This window comes from Protomyctophum parallelum (assembly GCF_964188405.1).
Source record: "Protomyctophum parallelum genome assembly, chromosome: 10".
NCBI classification, from domain to species: Eukaryota; Metazoa; Chordata; class Actinopteri; order Myctophiformes; family Myctophidae; genus Protomyctophum; species Protomyctophum parallelum.
The window spans coordinates 20662196-20680818 of record NC_139704.1 but is presented as its reverse complement, the minus strand read 5'-3'; the positions used below and the strand labels follow the sequence as shown (position 1 = coordinate 20680818).

At 43.1% G+C, this 18623-nt stretch overlaps 2 protein-coding genes across 5 annotated transcripts in view; both read left to right on the top strand.

The window, feature by feature from the left end:
* The window catches only part of smoc2 (SPARC related modular calcium binding 2), a 36006-nt gene extending 25507 nt beyond the window's left edge, over nucleotides 1-10499 (top strand). For all 4 annotated transcript variants that reach the window (XM_083775788.1, XM_083775787.1, XM_083775786.1 and 1 more), the window contains exons 10-13: nucleotides 6901-7000; nucleotides 8019-8266; nucleotides 8841-8878; nucleotides 9833-10499. In XM_083775788.1, the coding sequence (XP_083631914.1) occupies nucleotides 6901-7000; nucleotides 8019-8266; nucleotides 8841-8878; nucleotides 9833-9856 (410 nt within the window). In that variant the 3' untranslated portion in view covers nucleotides 9857-10499. The remainder of the gene's footprint in view (nucleotides 1-6900; nucleotides 7001-8018; nucleotides 8267-8840; nucleotides 8879-9832) is intronic.
* Nucleotides 1-18623, top strand: part of dnajc12 (DnaJ (Hsp40) homolog, subfamily C, member 12) — a 281213-nt gene that overhangs the window by 184299 nt on the left and 78291 nt on the right. The gene's annotated exons all lie outside the window — the stretch shown is intronic.

The window sequence follows — 18623 nt, the reverse complement described above, 5'->3', positions numbered from 1 at the left end:
AACAGCAAGTTAACTGTGGAAGAGGGTAAAGAGGGGAGGGGCAAAAGCAGCTCGGCTCCAATAGAAAGATATGATTCATATAGTCTTGATATGACAAAAGAGGAATACTGATTATTAAAGACATCATTATTGAAAGTAAGAGCAAACAGGAGATTAACAAGACAAGGGCCCTACTCCAACGCAGTGGTCATTTTCCCAGTCAGTGTACTACCAAATACTAGTACTTGTGCCCATCGGTGGGCGTGTTAGTCTCTTAAAATGAAGTGTTGGCACAAGACCTCAAAATGTGCACACTGATTGCAATTAAAATCCATCCTGAATGCTACAAAACACACATTCAACATATATATTGCTGAAAGACTTAATTAGGCCTCATTCACACGTATACCAAACACCAATCAAGCAAATGTTTGGTCGTTTTTTTTGGGCCACCACAATGCTTTTCCAATGGAAGTTGCATGGTTTGATCAAACATTTGTGTTTGATTGCTGATTGCTGGTGGTGTTCTGCTCCTCCCCCCTCATCAAACAATAATGTTTGCTCAAACCATGTGACTCACATTGGAAAAGCATTGTGGTGGCCCAAAAAAACGACCAAACCTTTGCTTGAATGGTGATTGGTACGTGTGAATGAGCCCTTAGCATTGAAGTTTGAAACAATTATTCATGATCAGGGCCAGATTATCAATATATTGCATCAGGCAAGTACCCGATTGGCTCCTGCCAATTTGCGGAGCTGGAAGACATCAAAAACATTCATTTTGGTGCTCAGAAACAGCATTTTTTCAAGCACATGAATTTATTATCTATCTGCGTGCATGTCCGAGAACCATCTGACCGATCGACTTCAAACTTGGCACATGTGTTGGATCAGTGGATTTCCAAAAATATCTATGAATCCACAAATCCCCATAATATACTGTATGGATCCCTGATGTCATCAATGTGGTATTAAAGCACTGAGTCACACAGACTAGCCTCCAAATACTACTCCATCATGGGTACTCTGACAATCATAGGTACAACAGGTATTGAATAAACAATATTGCATAAATGCTTCCCAACAGGCATCAATCATTCCCAACTGGCATCGGCCTCATGTAGGAATATCGTGTCTCTGCTCATCGGACAGTAGTACAGTCATCGATATCTATTTTGGACCTGCAATGTTTATTTAATGTGTTCCTAATTGCAGTTTGATTTCTATTCATGTTCATTTATGGGCAGCACTAGTTAAACGTTACTCATAAAACCTTTTTCAGCTTGTCCTCATGACTGTCAGTAAGAATAATTAGAAAGACGTCGTTAAGATTAGCGGTCTAGCGGAATCATTAATTAGGAATCAAACTAATAGACGTTGTCATGCACTCTAGGGCAATACATGACAAAAAGGGAGTCCACACACAAGGCAAACCTTTTATATTATATTTATTATTCTAAATTAAAATAAGTTAAGCAATCATCAAATGAACTGGTGTAAGATGTGACAATGTCAGACAATGTCATGTATGCAGTGTATGGATGTATGGAGTGTGCTGTGTGAGTGTAGAAGGTGTGCAACTGCTTGGAAAGTGAGGAAAGAGAGCTGGCTCAAAAGCATGGCAGGAGAGGCCCTTATATACTCTCCCAAACCGCACCCCACTCAGGTGTACACAGTTGGCCTGACGGCCTGCTCCACTCTGCCCTAATCACCCAGGCTGCCGGATAGCCTACTGTACAGAGGCAGAGGGGGCAGGGCCGTCACAATGTAGGTTTGATCAACACATTATATCTATCCAGTCACGTTTTTAGCAAAGACACAATGTAATTCGTAAGTTAAGATCACTATCTGTTGCCCCTCATCTTCTGTTATAATTGTACAAAAGCATTATTCAACCTGTTCTGTTGTACCGTTCTGCATGTTTCTACACCATACTGTCCATGCCTAACAGAAACAAACTTTTCAGTATTACCCATAATTGCTTCCAAGATCATCGGACTCCCTATACCCACACTTTCTAAAATGAACAATAAGACCATCGCACGGCTAGCACTTTCAATATCAAATTACACTGATCATCCTCTGTATCGCTTCTTTAACCTCATGCCATCTGGACAAAGATACACAACCTTGCCATGGAAAAAGGTCCTATGTGTTGTTATTTGATGTGGGTGTTTGAACAGACTGAAGACAAATACCCTTCGGGATAAAGATTATTATTATTACATCATCGTACGACACCAGTGACGTCGCTCACCGAGACCCCTTGCTGCTCCTTATACCTCTGGGTAACAGCTTGTTTGGGGCTAAAGCGATGTATGGAAATGGCAATTTTGGCAATTTTGGCTTGAGGTGCTAGACAGGAAAGGCCATCTCAAACAGGTTAGGGTTCATCCTCGAGGGAGCATGAATGCACTCGGCAAGTTACATGGCAATCATCCAGGCGTTCCATTTTTAGTGGTTCCCAAACCTTTCAGCCCGTGACCCAAAACAGAATTTAGACCCAAACTAGTGAAACAAGCTCACAACATATGTTCTAAATGGAATTTCTTAGATATTTCTGTCATTTCTTCATGACGTTGCTGGAAAAATCTTTGGATTTTGTTATTAATTCATGAAAAGTTTAGCTTTTTTGGTTACTTACAAGCAGTTGGAGAAGTTCTACAGTATTGATACTTTTACTTTTAGTAAAACAACTGAGTATACATTTTCCACCACTGACGCTTGAGATGTACAATGCCTAGCGCTGGGTCACGGGTCACGTTGGTCTGAGGCAGATTTAGATGAACAATGAAACGGCCTATAATCTCCCCATCAGGGTTCAGCAGGCTGCTTTCAAGCAAATCCGATTGGCAAATAATGGCTCTCGCAATTAGCACGGCTGAGGGTTAAGTCCAGCGCTCTGTCTTATCACTCTCGTCCAGGAATGGCACGTCGATCAACACAATTGAGCTAATGTTCTTAATACGCCGACAATGCAGAGAGAGGGTGAAAAGGGGGTTGGGTTATTATTAGTCACATTATTTACGCGACCCGGATCGGAGTTTACAGCAGCAGTGCAGGCACTTGGCGAGTTCGCCATCCTTAGCTGTGTTTTTCTTTTTGTTGGTTTGGTAAACATGTTAATAATCCAGGCAGGCGGTGAACAGAGAGCCCACTGTTCTTGTCCCATCCAAGGCTGTTTATATAATGGCGAGCTGGCCAGGTCTGGGCTCTCTCCTCACAGGTGCTCTGTGGTGGACAAAAGTACTCTCACAGTTACTGCTTAAGTATAAAAGTATTACTGCAATGTAGAATTACACTGTTACAAATGAAAGTCCGGAATTCAAAGTGCGAAAGTAATGGTATCAAAATGTACTTAATGTACCAAAAGTAATAGTACTCATTGTGCCATTTCACACGTTTTCAAATGTATAAAAGATTTGACACATTGTGAGCTTGTAGATCGGCTATTTTCAAATAAAATGTATATAGGGCTGAAGTGGTTAATGTATGTTTTGTAATGATTTGTAATGAATCTACAAAGTAACTAGTTTTCAAATAAATGTAGTGGAGTAAAAGTTGCAATATTTGTAGTGGAGTAGAAGTAGAGGTATTGGAAATTGGAAAGACTCAAGTAAAGTACAAATACCTCAAAATCGTACTTAAGTACAGTAAGTAAATGTTATACTGCAGGTGCTAGATGGAGTTGCAGCACAGGTCCGCTGCCCCTTGGGTACAGTACTGCTAAGAAACATGTAGTCATAGTCATAGTCAGACAGGCTCATGTCAGACCAGACAAATTGTTCTCTATAAATATTTTGGACAGCTGATGAGTTGCAGACCACAGCAAGCAGGGAATTATTACATGTTGTAACAGACAGCTGAAAGTCTAAGGAGGTGGTAATGGGGTGAAGAATAGCCACAACTATCCAAAGAGAGAGAGAGAGAGAGAGAGAGAGAGAGAGAGGCTGCATGCATGCCCAGTCCAACATCCAACACACATGGGGATGCAAAATACACACAAATACTCATGCACGAAGAGACTATAACCCCGTCTCACCAACCTGTACCATATCAGCCCAGGGTTCCGAGTTAGCAGCATCTTGTTTTTCTTTATGAGCTATTGCGTCAGTGGCCGTAAACCCAGTTAGTGTATAAACCCGGGATAATTATAAATGTTGCCTTCACATCATAGCCCTGCGTTGGCTGTTGAAGCGCTGGCGTTGAGAGGTTTATGGGGCGAGATGCGAGGAGGGACCAACTTGCACTGAAAGGAGCGAGGGAAGGGAAGGGGTGTATTTTGCCAGCTTTCTCCCGAGAGGGGGTCATGGGATAGCATAGGGGCAGGCCTGGGAGCTGCGGCACTGAGTGCTGACAGGCCTCTGCCCCATGCGGCTGCACAGAATAACACTGCCTTCATATTAACACTAACACTACACAGTCACGCACGCACGCACGCACACACGCTCACACTCTACTGACCATGAACTACTGTATGTACAGCAGACATACATGGGAGTGGCCAGTCCTTCAGCTGGCAAACAATCAAATCATTTGAGGTTTTCTCCTGCGCAGCGCAACAGCTTGACGTTCCTCGTTTTATTTCGAAGCACATCTGTCAAAGTCATGCATTACATAATTATAATCATTAAGGAATCAGACAGCAGCCATTTACTGCTTTAGCCTGGAACTGAACGGAAAGTGGCCAGACTCAATTTCCTTTGAATGACAGCGGGAACATTGGTGCCCTGCCCCTCAGCTAAACTGTGGCCAGACAGACAGAAGCCGATCTGTCCCGCCTCCACCAAAACCTCCTCTGCCAAGAGGAAAGGGACTAGCAGCCTTACCTGATGGCTTAGAATTTGTATGAACTGGAGGAACATTCAGATTCCTGCTGGATTACAGAAAGTGCGTTTACTCTCCATGAAAAACACAGAGCCTCAAACAAGTCCAACTGCATCCCACAAATCCCTCTTCGGTCGGTAGCTAGATAAAAACACTTGCCTTTCTGAAGGTGCATTTGTCTAAAGTCTAGACTAATACACAAAAAATGGGGGCCCTGCAAGGAAGGCACCACTGTAGCGATTAACAGGTGGGTCAGATATTTTATTGGGTCTGGGCCAGAAAAGACCTACTAAAACTTAAATGCAAGCCTCCCCAGCTCAGAGGAGGCTTGCATGTAAAGAACAGCATGTAAAGGGTGATTTATACTTGTTTGCGTGCCGGTGTCACGCACCGGAAAATAGCAGATCCGAGAGCTTGTAGATCTGCTACTTTACTTGGTTGCTTGGTTTACATGGCACAACCGAGTATAAATCAAGGGCGACGGTTTGGGCATGTGCGTGTCTCGACCCTTGGATTGGTGCAGGCTGAATGCTGCTTGGGAAAGGTGGGACTAGAGACTGGGTGCATGCTGGGGTGTTTACCTCAACACCAGTCGCCACCTGTTAGAGAGGGGCAAAGCATACTATTATCTCCAGCACAGGAGAATCTGGCCCCGCAGGCCCTGGGCCATAAAGAAAAGAGCAGCAAACCCCTGGTGAGCTGCAGAGGGACGGCAGACTGTGAGAAAGCAGAGGAGAGTTTGGGAGAGGAATCCAGGAATCTTTCTGTTGCCTTCAGCTCTTCCAGAAACAACTGTGGCCCATTCACTCTTAAAACTATATGGCCTGACACACAATTACTATCATTAGGGACGTCATTCCTCTTCTGTTGTCCATGTTCATATCACAGAAGAACCCCCCCCAATGACATGCTGCATGGGATGCTACTGTAGCTAAAAGGAGGTGCCTCAGACTGCCTCCTATCCAGTTGTATGTGCTCATTGCGCTGCTTATGTCAGTCAGAGAAATGTTTACCCTCAATCTGCAGGGAGGGAGGGGAGTTGATATGAACTTATGACCTTCAGTGCATGTGATCTGTCACCTTTCTCAGATATTCAATCTTTCTAGTACATTAATGAAGCTGAATTGGGTTAAAATAATCTTTGGCAGAACTACAGTTTGGTGCAGAAGGCCTTTTCTATGTAGATGTTGGCTTAGGCCAGAGTTCCATGTCCATACAGTAACTCCAGTCAGTGCCTGGAGCTATGGAAACATTAACACCTCAGTCTGGGGGCCTCTGGGATGATTGGCAGGTAGCCTCTTCCATCCTCAGATTGGGGGAGGTCTGACACTTTAAAAAAGACAACTGTGACAGTCTCGTTTGGTTTTTATTTTCTCTTTATGTGCTGTACACGTTAAAACGGCACTGTCTGTTATTTTGACTTCCCTCCCCAGACATTTACTAGCCCACCTATGATGGAAGGATTCCACATTGTTGCCATGACAAAGACTTGTACATTTGTACATTTGTTTACATCCAATCCACGATGCTACATGCATGCACATCAGTGTTGATTACGTTGACTAAAACTATGACGAAAAATGTTCATCAACTACCTTTTTTCACTGACGAAAACTAAACAAAAACTAAATGAAACTAAGCTATGATGACTAAAACTAAGACTAAACAAATAAAAACTAGACTAAAATGGACAAGAGATCCAGTATAAGTAAAAGTCATTTTACACGTGGTTGCATGCTGAAAATAGCAGATCTACAAGCGTCACAGTGCCACGCGTTGTAATCTGATATTTTCAGCAAGTGTAAAATCAGCCATTATGACGGCATCAAGGCCAGCAAAAATGCATTTTTGTAGACAAAAAACAACTGTAGATTTAGTCGACTATCATCGCTTAACATTTAGTCGACTACAACTAGACTAACACTAAAGCATTTCAGGTGACTAAAATATGACTAAAACTAAATTACATTTCATTCAAAAGAATATGACTGAACTAAAAAAGCTAAATTTGCTGCCAAAATCAACACTGATGCACATGCATATATATGTACCGCTATACATTGTGTGTGTTCATTTATGTGCACTTTTCTATAGGCTGCCCTGGGGCAAAGAAAACAGAGTTCCTAACGAGCGTTCTGGATGCGCTGTCAACGGACATGGTGCACGCTGTCACAGACCCAGCATCTGCCGGCAGGTATGATGCTCTCTCTCCTCTGTGGATCGGATACGTTTATGGCCATACATGATGAATATACTGTAGGAGGGTGAAAGGACATATACAGACGTGAGAAAGATGGTTAATTCTTACAGCAGGATGTAAGTGTTAACTACAAGAAGCTATAGCACCATGTTAAGCCATTAAAACATTAAAAAAATAAACGCTGGTAAATGATATACTGTAGATGCACTTTACACCTTTGCACTTTCCTTGTGTATGCATGTTTTAATGCTTTGTTTCCCAATGTAAGGTACTGTTTGCTTGTTTTGTTTTATGTTTTATGTGCATGGAGACTGCCGATGATAATTAGCATTTTTTGCTAAATCCGGATTCCGGTGTTGTCCTTTAATATGCATTGTCCCGTCTAAATAAACAAATAAAGTAAAGTAAATGTTAACCCATTACAACTGGGAAGTCATTTACGATTTTGGTCACTTATTAACCATAGTTTATACTTTGGCCATTCAAAAATACCAGATGCATTCGATTAGATTAACTAATAATTCTAGAGATAGCGCCCATTGCGTCATCAGATATTGTGCGCTGTGATTGGCTGGAAGGTCGAAGGTGTGCCATTCTGCACAGTGATTGGCCGAGCATTGCATAACAGGTGTCCCACATGAGCCAATATAAGTGGCAGAGAGAGAGAGAGGAGAGAGAGGGTAGCCGAGAAGTAGGGAGAAAGTTTGCACATACTTCTGATATGTATATTGGATATGTATATTTTCTTCTTTTTTTTAAAAATCGTGAAACATTTAGCAAATAATTGAATTATATTTAAGCAAAACTTGTAATTCAAATCTTTGCTTCTGGTGGTCCCTGGAACAAATTATTTTGAGATGGGGGTAGACGGCCAAATACATATAATTCTGGGGGTGCTTGTGCTTGACATGAAGGAATTTGAGCATCGCTGATAGAGCAACATACGTTTTTAGATTTAGAAGATTTTTTAGAATTTTGTATAACGGGTGGTTTGATCCATGTTTGTCTATAGGATGGCAGAGCCGGACCCCAGCCACACCCTGGAGGAGAGGGTTGTCCACTGGTACTTCAGCCAGCTGGATAAGAACTCCAGCGGCGACATCGGAAAGAAGGAGATCAAGCCGTTCAAGCGCTTCCTTCGCAAGAAGTCCAAACCCAAGAAGTGCGTGAAGAAGTTTGTGGAGTATTGTGACATCAGCAATGACAAGGCGCTGTCCCTGCAGGAACTGATGGGATGTTTGGGCGTCACCAAGGAGGAGGGTAAGCCATTCAACAAACACCGGCAGTTTCCCCAGTGCTCTGCCATTGCGCGTGAGCACACCTAAGATGCACAAAACGCATGGATGGAAACGATCTTGCACGCTGCTGCAATTTGCAGCGTGGGCGAAAATCTGGAAACGCTCTGCCAACGCTGTGAGTTGCAGCCACGAGCGAGCGTCATTTCCATCCATCAGCTGTTTAAAAACCCAGAAGAGACGCCCATGTTCTAAGCTAGCTGCATCTTGTCGCATATATGAGCTCATTCACATTAACATTTTAGGCATGTCATTATAGGCGAACATTTTCAGAGATGTGTAGAAAATAGCAGGTCTTTGTGTGCTGGACGCTTTGTGTGCTTGTAGATAAGTTATTTTTATCAAATCGTTGCAAATTAGCAAAAGAAAATGTTTTAACATTTAAAACATTAAGCTTTAAGATTATGATTTTCACTGAATTGCATTGTTCTTCTCAAATCGCTGAGGTTTGGCCCTTGAAGCATTAGTTCTAGAATGTCTAGATAATGAGGCTGACGAATGACAATGTGTACTGTATATATGCTTCTTATGATACACAGGAGCCAAGACAGGTGAAGGTATCTCCTCCAGTAAACTGGTAAGAAAATTCATTGAATTAGGTGAATAATTATGTAGGAGCACATACTGTACATATTATGTACTGTATATGTTGTATGAGTGATTAAATGTATAGTATGTAACTTTGCCATGTGTTTACATAACTAAACAATGAATACATTTTACCGATCATGTCCTTCTATGACAGCAGTCATCATCAGCTACTGGAGTAGTGTGGTGATGATGGTGAGCTGGAGAAACCCATTGCCCAAAAAACTAAAAACTAACGTGATGGGGACAACCCTAACGATCATCTTTGTCTAAGTGCTAAAGGTGTGATTTTGGCATTTCACCATACAACGTGATGGAATGGAATCACTATTTCAGGTCCCTCAATCACAGAGCAGTGAGAGCACAGAATAGAAACAACAGTGATTGACAAAGTGGACTTGGAGTTACAGTATGAGAACCTATGGTTCTACCAAAGTTTATCATGGCTTTAAATAGAATTTCCCTGTGGTAATTCTTTCTACAGTTTAGGGACCCTGATTGCAAAATCACAATCCTCTTTGTATTTCAATGTTGATTTGGGAAATCTACAGTGGTAAAAAGTGGTAAAAGCGGTAAAAACAAAACAAAAGCGGTATTTTCAAAATCTTTTGAAAATAGCAGATCTACAAGCTATAGATCTGCTATTTTCAAATGGCTGAAATGTATAGCGTTGACGTGGCTAATGTATGTTACAATTAAAATCTCCAAAGTACAATAACTAGTAACGTAAAGTTTTCAAATAATTGTAGCTGAGTAATAGTACACATTGGCTCTGAGATCTAGTGGAGTAGAAGTAGTAGTAGTGAAAATAAAGTACAAATACCTGATAATTGTACTTAAGTACAGTACTTACTTTCCACCACTGGAAGTCTAGCTGTGCAGTGAAACATATAGTGACATGGTTGAAAGACAACAGCCAACACATTTGACACACTCTCCACAGAATCCATCAAAGAAGCAAGGCTAAAGCCAGCAACGGAGATTTCCCCTCCCCTCAGAGATTCTGCCCACACCAATCGGCAATATGGAAACCATAGTATTTGCACTTTGTACTTTAAAAAAATAAATGTAAATTCACTTTGTAGAGATGAGGTATTTAAACAGACTGCTGAATCTGTGAATGACGTAGTTAGCTCTTTTGTGTCCTGACAAACAAAAATTATTTAACACATACAATGTATGTGTCCTTTGTGTGTCTAAAAAAAAAGTATACTTTTCAGAGTTGTACAAGTTTTCGTGTGTGATGTTGTATTTTGTTCCCTTGCCCCATTGCATTGTTCCTTTGTATTATTGTTGATGTTAATGCAGATGTATGGCTAGTTTGCTACATGGCTGAAATAATAACATAGAACATATCATCTCTCATGTACTGACCCTACAGTATAGCGACCCTTCCTGTTGCTTTGTACAGCAGTTTTTGAGTGGTGCAACCACTCCCTATGTCCTAACCTATGTCCCTATGTCCCGATGTTTACCAATAGGGGGTGCTGTTGCACCACTCGCTTCAGACTGGTCTGATTTTTCAAGAATGTTTTAAACATGGATCACAAAAAAAAATCATACTTGTTCACATGTATTCATGTTTATTAGAAATAAAGAACTCTTTTATACATCTTTGTGTTCTGTCCGTGAGTCCTAAAGTGCTGGAAGGTGAGTGAAAGCCTTGTTTCTCATTAATCCAATTAGCTCCCTGTGATGTTTACCAGCTCGCTATATAAACCTTGTAATGTTTTAGCCATTTTGTGTTCTCTCGCTGTGTCTTTTAATAAAACACCTTGTTGACACAGTCTTTAGCAGCCAAGCATTAGTCATACATAGCAAAGGTTGTGTATCACCTGCATTTTCAGACAGCTTGCCAAATCCCTTGGGGCAACATTTTGAAATTGTAAAAACGGTTGGTGCTCATTTCTGTACTCTTCACATGTTTCATTCCCCAGGTAGACTGAAGACAGATAAATGGATCGCTCCTGTGTGTGTGTGTGTGTGTGCGTACGTACGTATGTACGTATGTACGTACGTGCATGCGTGCGTGGGGTATTTCTACGGATGAAGGGCGTTGGTTTGAGCCTTAATGCATGGGCAAGTGTATGTATGTGCGCAACATGTATGTGGAATATCAGTGGAATTTGAATTGATCCCTTTTAATGGAGTGGGCTCAACTCTTGGCTGTCCTGACTCATTACAGCACTGTAGGCCTACATTGTTTCAACATGATTCAGTTGAGTCCACTAAATTGTAAGCTGTGACTTTTCACACAGAACGTTCCCTATAGGGGCCGATGGAATGACCCGAGAATGACCTGTTCACTGCAGGCTTAACTTATGATTAACACTTGGCCTCCATTCTATAAATCCAGAGCCACGCTCTGATGTTAACACCCAGTGAGGAACAGGGAGAGGAGATTACAGACGCTACGTCCGCAGAGAGGAGATATGCAAGTTAAACACAACAAGGCATGCCTTATTGTGTTAATCATTGTTAATATTGTCGCTGTCAGGTGGAAATGTCCAAAACCGTTACTTTTCAGGAAATAGAAAATAACTGAAGTTATTATTTTGGCACAAGCTCTTGTCAATACTTTTCATTGGTTAAATATTTATTAAACCTACTATAAACACAGTGCACAGACGACTTTCACTTTCAATGTTTCACAAAAATAGTACATCTACAAGCTCACAGCTTGTCACTATGTGACAAGGTGTGAGATTGTAGATTGGCTATTTTCACTACGGTACTTTAGCACAGCACTTTAGCACAACAAAGTTGGGAATTAATTAAAAAAGTTAAAAAGGTTGGTGTATGAACCGAGAGAACGTTAGCACTCCCCTGTGTGGACACATGTAGGCCCTAAAATGAAAGTTCTTTATAAATTTGTAGCGTCTGCCTGTTCTGCCATGACCATGACAACAAAGCACTGTGAGAGCAGATCCCATAGCCCGAATTCTGAATCTCTGGTGTTTACACAAAAACGCTAAGAAGCAGCTTACATTTAGGGAAAAACACAGGCTTCCTCACAGTCTTCATGTGCTATAATTGTCGAGGGCCATGTGCAAGAAGTTCAGATCAAACTGAGAGTGAGAATAATGTGGATTAGACACTGACTGACAGACGGAGGTTTCCTAAAAATAGGATTACTAAATTGGGGGAATATAAGAGGGGGGGGGGGGGTATTCATTTATTTTGTGTTTACTGTTATACTTTATATAGAAATATATATTAGAAATGTGAAGATAAGGAGCACGGTGGCACAGTCAGTAGTGTCGCCTCACAGCTGAAGGTCCTGGGTTTGATTCCCGCTGGCGATGCTGTGGGTCCTGGCGGCATGTTCTCTCCTCCTGTGCCCATACTAAATACCCGAGGCGGGGTTGGCCAAAGGGCCTTTCTGTGTGGAGTTTGCATGTCCTCCCCGTGTCCCCTAGGGTAGGAACCCTCACAAAAACATGCAGTAATCCTGGTCTCTAAACTGCATCCCCCTGGCCAGCCTGATGGAGGGCAAAGGAACTGGTCCTTTACTTCCACTCGCTACGTCCAACCAGGGAAACTCCCCCATGTCAGGTGTAAAGGAGTGACTTGGAAACTCATGCATGAAGGAAGCACGAGTTAAAGTCCGTTGCTCTCCCCAGGTTGGCGGAGGGTGTGTAGAGCCCAGGATCACATTAGATAATTGATGCGGGGGTGAAAAATGGGCACATGCACGCACGCACGCACGCACGCACACACACACACACACACACACACACACACACACACACACACACACACACACACACACTTGTGAAGTTAATTTCAAGTTGTATATCATGATCAAACACATGTAAGCGCCTGGTTCATTATTGCATCTACAATCAAGTTCCTTCTATATGCACTAGAAAAGCTTTGGGCTTGCACATTATTTTCTGAAAAAGCATACCTTTTCAGTAACATCTCCTGATAATGAACCCACAACTTCAGCCCCATCTTGCCACATTGCCCCTTTTCCACCCACGTGCCCCCAACCTCAATCCCTCTGGAGTCTGGAGGTATACCGTTAGCAGTAGCACCATGCCCAGAACAACATTTGCCTTCCCAAACAGCCGTGTAATCTGCTAATGTGTCTGTGTGCATGAAGGTCTGTGCTGCTGAGGTAAGCCTGGACTGCCGAGCTCTCTCCTTCTTTCTTTCTTTTTTATTTGCGGAAATACCGTAGCTGCATGTACAAACTACATTGCAACTTGTGAAATTGCATGCTCCTTCATGGGCAGGGCAATGTGTATTTCACAGAAGAGTGATGCCCTCTGTGGTGACTGGTCTTTTATACAGTATGTTGTACCATATGTTCATGCGGAGAGTGGGAATAGGGTAGGCATTCCAGACAGAATAGGAGATAGAATCATAGGGCTGTCGCTGTAGCCTACTGTGCTTTGTTCTTTGGGATGTGATGTTGTCTGTTTCTTATTTTGTGTCTGCATAAAACAACTTGTTTTAATTCTTTGTACTAGCCAGGAATCCCTTGCAGTAAAATAGATATTTAATGCCAATGGGACTCCTGGTTAAATAAAGGTTACAATAAAACAATTAAACCCATAAACACACTATCCCCCAAGTCACTGCTGTGCTGATAGCGATATATACGCTCAGCCCGAAACAATGGAAAAACTCCATTCCCCAGGGCTGAGATGCACATAAACACCTTTTTACTGTTTGGCTGGCTGTCAGGGCAGTGTATATGCAGCAGTATGCAGTATGCACTCCTTCTGCATTTGACTGAAGTGATAGAGCAGAAGTTCTCAAACGTTTTAATTTTAAGGACAACCGATTTCCAATTCAGAGAGTGTACAAATTGCACCAAAGGGGTCAATTCGAGTTACAGAACCCCCTCCCCCCCAAAGAACTGAGTGTCCGTGGACCCCACTTTGAGAAGCACTGTGATAGAGCGCCCCCAGTGCCGTCGCCAAGATGGTCTCGCGATGGTACGCGATGCCACTTCTCTTCCTTCTCCCCTCCTGTCTCCCGCTCCCCTTGCCGTGCGCAAAAACACATGCACAAACCCCTGTAGCACAGAGATACCATTCAGTGGGTTCTGTGGGCACGGCTTGTGTGCTTTAATGGGCAAGAGGAGGCACCCGATCTCACCACTGGCAGGCCTCATGGGCTGCGGGCTCATGAAGAAATTACTGTCAGAAGCCATCAGCACTTTAATGGCTTCTGGCCCAGCCACAGCTTCCCCCCGGGCCCTTCGAGGGGCACCGGTCTGTGGGTAAACAGTAGACGGCCAGCACCCCGGGCCACCCCCTCCCCATCGTGGCCCAAAAGACCCCGGCCAGCACCTTATAGGATATGGTCAGTCGTTACACTCGACAACATTAATTGCTAGAGGAGGTGTGACTTTTTGAGGAGGGGGGGGGGGGGGGGGGGGGGATAAGGAAAACATGGCGTGTTAAGTGTTGGTATTAAAATCGGGGGGCCACTCTCACAAGGGGTCCTTTCATAGAACGCGTCTCCCTCAGAGATCTTGTATTTGTTAAAAGTGACTTCATGCAAACACAGCCAGACCATTTTGCTGCACGCGTGGTGATCAATGGTGTGTAAAAACCGCAAGGGTCCATTATATTCACTTTCAGAGAGATTTTGCAGTCTTCGTTTACATTACCACACGTATACACACAGCACAGTTGTATTATCATTGGTTCAGTTGGACACCACACAAACACAAACAACCATCTCCTCTCTACCCAAACAATAAACAGAGCAAGAGAAAATGCTTAGCCAAAACAAGGAGCGTCAAAGGAAACTTCACTACACAATCCATGGGTGCTCATTTAACTCCGATTTGTACAATAGAGGGTATGCTCGTGAAATCATCATCAAACCAGGAAGTTATGTGGGAACGCCTACAGTACAGAGTGGCAAAAAACAACTTTCTGGCATCGACAGCCCATACATCCAATCAGAATATAATGAACACTCAGGATCTTACTGTGTAGAAGGACATGTCCACTCTGTCCCTGTAAGCTGAAATATGCAGCTTTTTACTTCTTTTTTTTGTGTGTTCCAGCATGGGGGATCTGCCAAGTTCATGATCTGGCCTCACATCAGAATTTCCCGGGGCTGATAAAGAGGCTGTTGTTTGATTCACATTTAATAGACAGAGGGAGACCCAAAAAAAGGACAAAAAAGTGATACAGGGGCTGGAGGATGATACGGGCAATTAGAGAGAGAGCAGACATTTCTAATACCCAAGAGACAATGTTCTACATACAGAGCCGTTTACGCCTCCACATGTGTTAACAAATACACAGACACACCTTAGCCCACGCATGCGCGTGCACACGCACATGCAGGCGCGCACGCACACACACACACACACACACACACACACACACACACACACACACACAGCTCCTTGTTATGGTTGGTGGTTTCAAAATACCTCCACCTGTGATGACTGCATATCGTTGCTGCCGGGAGGAAACCTCCTAACTCTATTTTATTATTATTTTTATTTTTTTTGCCTAAATCAGTGCTATATTGTCTGAACACCCTTTATGACTGTGTGTTGTTTCGAAAATATTGAACCAATGAAAAGTAGTAAAAAAAAAATGCTTTGGACAAAACCTCTTAACTCCATTGGACCCTCAAACTGTCTGCTAAAGCAACTAACTCCACCACCTCTCCCCCTCTCATGCAATTGACAATAAAGTCACAACACCAACTTTGATGAGGAAGAGGCAGCATTGCTTTGTTTTCAAAAAATATATATATTTTTTTAATTTCCTGAAGAATTTATATATCTTTTATTTTTCATTTCCTGAAAAATGAACATTTTGGAGTTTCTTCTTGACAGCAGAGATGTGTTTCATTATGTTTATTGAAATCAACATAATGAATAAAGTATTATTGAACATTTTATTACGGGGTGCGCACGCTTATTCCGACACACCAAAAGTCTGACATGCGCAAATGACCCGTTGCTCCCGACAAGGTGCTTGCGGTTAGGGTTAGGTTAGGGTTTGTGGTAAAGGGTGTCGGATTAATTAATGAATGTCGGACTGTTAGTATGTTGGAACTTATGCCTGTACCCTTTAAATCGACAGAACACTCAATTCTGGTTGGCCAGTGGGTGTGCATTATTTTCAGATAACTGCACGGCTATGGGCTCATCATAAGTGTATTTTAATGGTTATTTAAGGTAACGCAATACGCTTTCAACGAGTCTCATGGTAAAATAAATAACCTGACTGACTGAGCCGGTAGGCTGAGTACTCAAACTAAATCATACCAACCAAGTTTCTATGAATAAACACTTCTTCTGGCCAAGTCACGTAGGTAATTAGTCTTTATATCATCCATTATACATTATTGATAACCGGCTTGTTGGCAAACCTCATTCGCCTGAACAATTCTTTCAGATTTACACAATATTTTTCTTTTAGTATAGATAAAATATATATATCTCTGGGGATTAAAACCTGTGTATGTGTGTGTGTGTGTGTGTGTGGGTCTGTCTGTGTGCGCGGGTGCGTGCGACCGTGCGTGCATTTGTGCGTTCATAGCGGGCTGTCCTTTAATCTCACAGTGCCTATAGCACATGGCAGCAGTATGCCATTTGAGCTTGACCACAGCAAGAGGGGGAGCACCGAAGAAGGATCATTGTGATGGGAGAAAGACAGAGAGAGGCCATGGGGGGTATCGGAGGGGGGGGGTTCTGGCAGGTTGTTGGTGCAGCCCAGGCCTAAACTCAGGGGATTAACGGGGTGACTTCTCCTCTGGAATGTTCTGCTGACAGCCAAGACCCGCCCACCCACAGCTGCCTGCTACAGACAGGTGCACGTCTGAGCCGTGTGTGTGTGTGTGTGTGTGTGAGGGTGTGTGTGTGTGTGTGTGTGTGGGGGGGGGGGGGGGTGGAGGGTGGAAGACACAGTGAACGCAGTGGAGGAAGACAACATGCCTCCATACGCAGACATGGACCGACAAATGCATCGATAAACAATTTGACCGAGATCCTCTCTCAGGCGTTTCAAAGCAAACAGACTGTCAACCTGTTGAGAGTGGGTTATATACGTAGGCCATCCGTCGCAATGGATGGCCTAGTTTACATGCACTGCCTGAGGACAAAACAAATGATGCATCTCTTGAAAAACAAGAGATTAGTGTAAACAGTCAAGATAATCTTAATGTGTGTTTCACACTGAAGAGGAAAGTGTATTCATTATTATACCGATCGCTCTGTGATTCAGCCATCCCGGTGTGTGTGTGTGCACCACACACCATTGCGTTTGACTTAGCACGACTTGCAAGGGAGATGTATTTTCAAGATCATTGAATCTCACAAACTTGATTTGGTCGTAACATACATAGATATAAAAACGATCTATGCCTCATTGGCCGCTGCAGCATGTATCGCACTGAAGTCAAGCAGAAGTGCGGAAGGCACGCTCCGTCGCTGCCACTCAAGTGACAACTGGCCAATCACAACGCGTCTTTCCGGGACTTATCAATTCAATCCAAAGGAGCTTTATTGGCATGAGAAAACAAACATTGTCTCTGATTGGCCTACCGAACGTCCCCTTCTGTGACGCACGTGGAAGCTTGGCTTCCGTGACAAGCTTCCGCATGCGTCACAAATGCTTGCCTCCTCTCGAGATACCCATGCACGCCCCAGAGCCGAAGGACGCGTCTACCTTTCTAAGTCTAACACATGAACGTTAACATTAATCTAGGGCTTGTACATACTGTAGGCTATTTCAGCAAGGAGATTTGGACAAGAGGGGGAAAGTGTAGGGGGCCTACTATAGACCACTGGGGGACACCGGTCAATGAAGTATAGGGTTTAAGTGGTTAAATTGTGTGCAGCCATGGCAGCATTTAGCACCACATACCAGTAGGTGTATTCATTTGTCTTGCCATAATTTATGTTTGGGAATGTACGAGAGCCTGCCCATGCTTGTATTACTTTTGCAAAGTATTACTTTGCAGAAATGGGAGACAAAAGGATTAATTTTCTCCACTATTATTTCTATGCTGCATTAAGTCCGCATTGGTATACACAGTCTTAGTAACATCCTCAGGTTATGTCAAGTAGCAACAAAGGACAATAAACACTGCTGCTGATGCCGCGCTCCACAACAATTTCACCTTCAGAAGCAAAGAAAAATCCCTCACACACCCTTTGAAGCAGGGGGGATTCCTCTGGGTCATGTGAGTGTGATTGTGCTCCTAAGATGTTTGATTGATAGAGGGGTCTGTGAAATCCGACTCTTTGTTTTTGCTCTCCCTTGGTGACCTGCCCTGTCATGTCTCCCCTGTTTTCAGAAGCAGGTAGTCTATCAAAACATCAGGTGACGACTGCATGGGGGGACAACACGCTCTTCAGGTGCTGCAGGGATTTGATTCTTTGGAGAGGTTAAAGGTGACAGGGCCAAGGTCACATGGGGATCCAGGTGGAAACTGGTGAAAAACGTTTTGGAGCATCCGTGGCATTATAGGTGAACGGCTATACAATGTTGTCAGCCTGTAGTTTGGCTATTACTATTATATAATTGGTTAAAGACAAACATTACAAACATTATTGTCCCGGTTTCTCAGAGAAACTGGGACAATAATGTTTGTAATACTATGGACCAAAACTATGGAATGCACTTCCCATTGCAATCAGAAATGCATAGACCAGTGGTTCCCAAACCTTTTCATGTCAAGGACCCCCAAACTGACACCAAGTAGGCCGCGGACCCCCATTTGAAGAGATATGCCAGGGA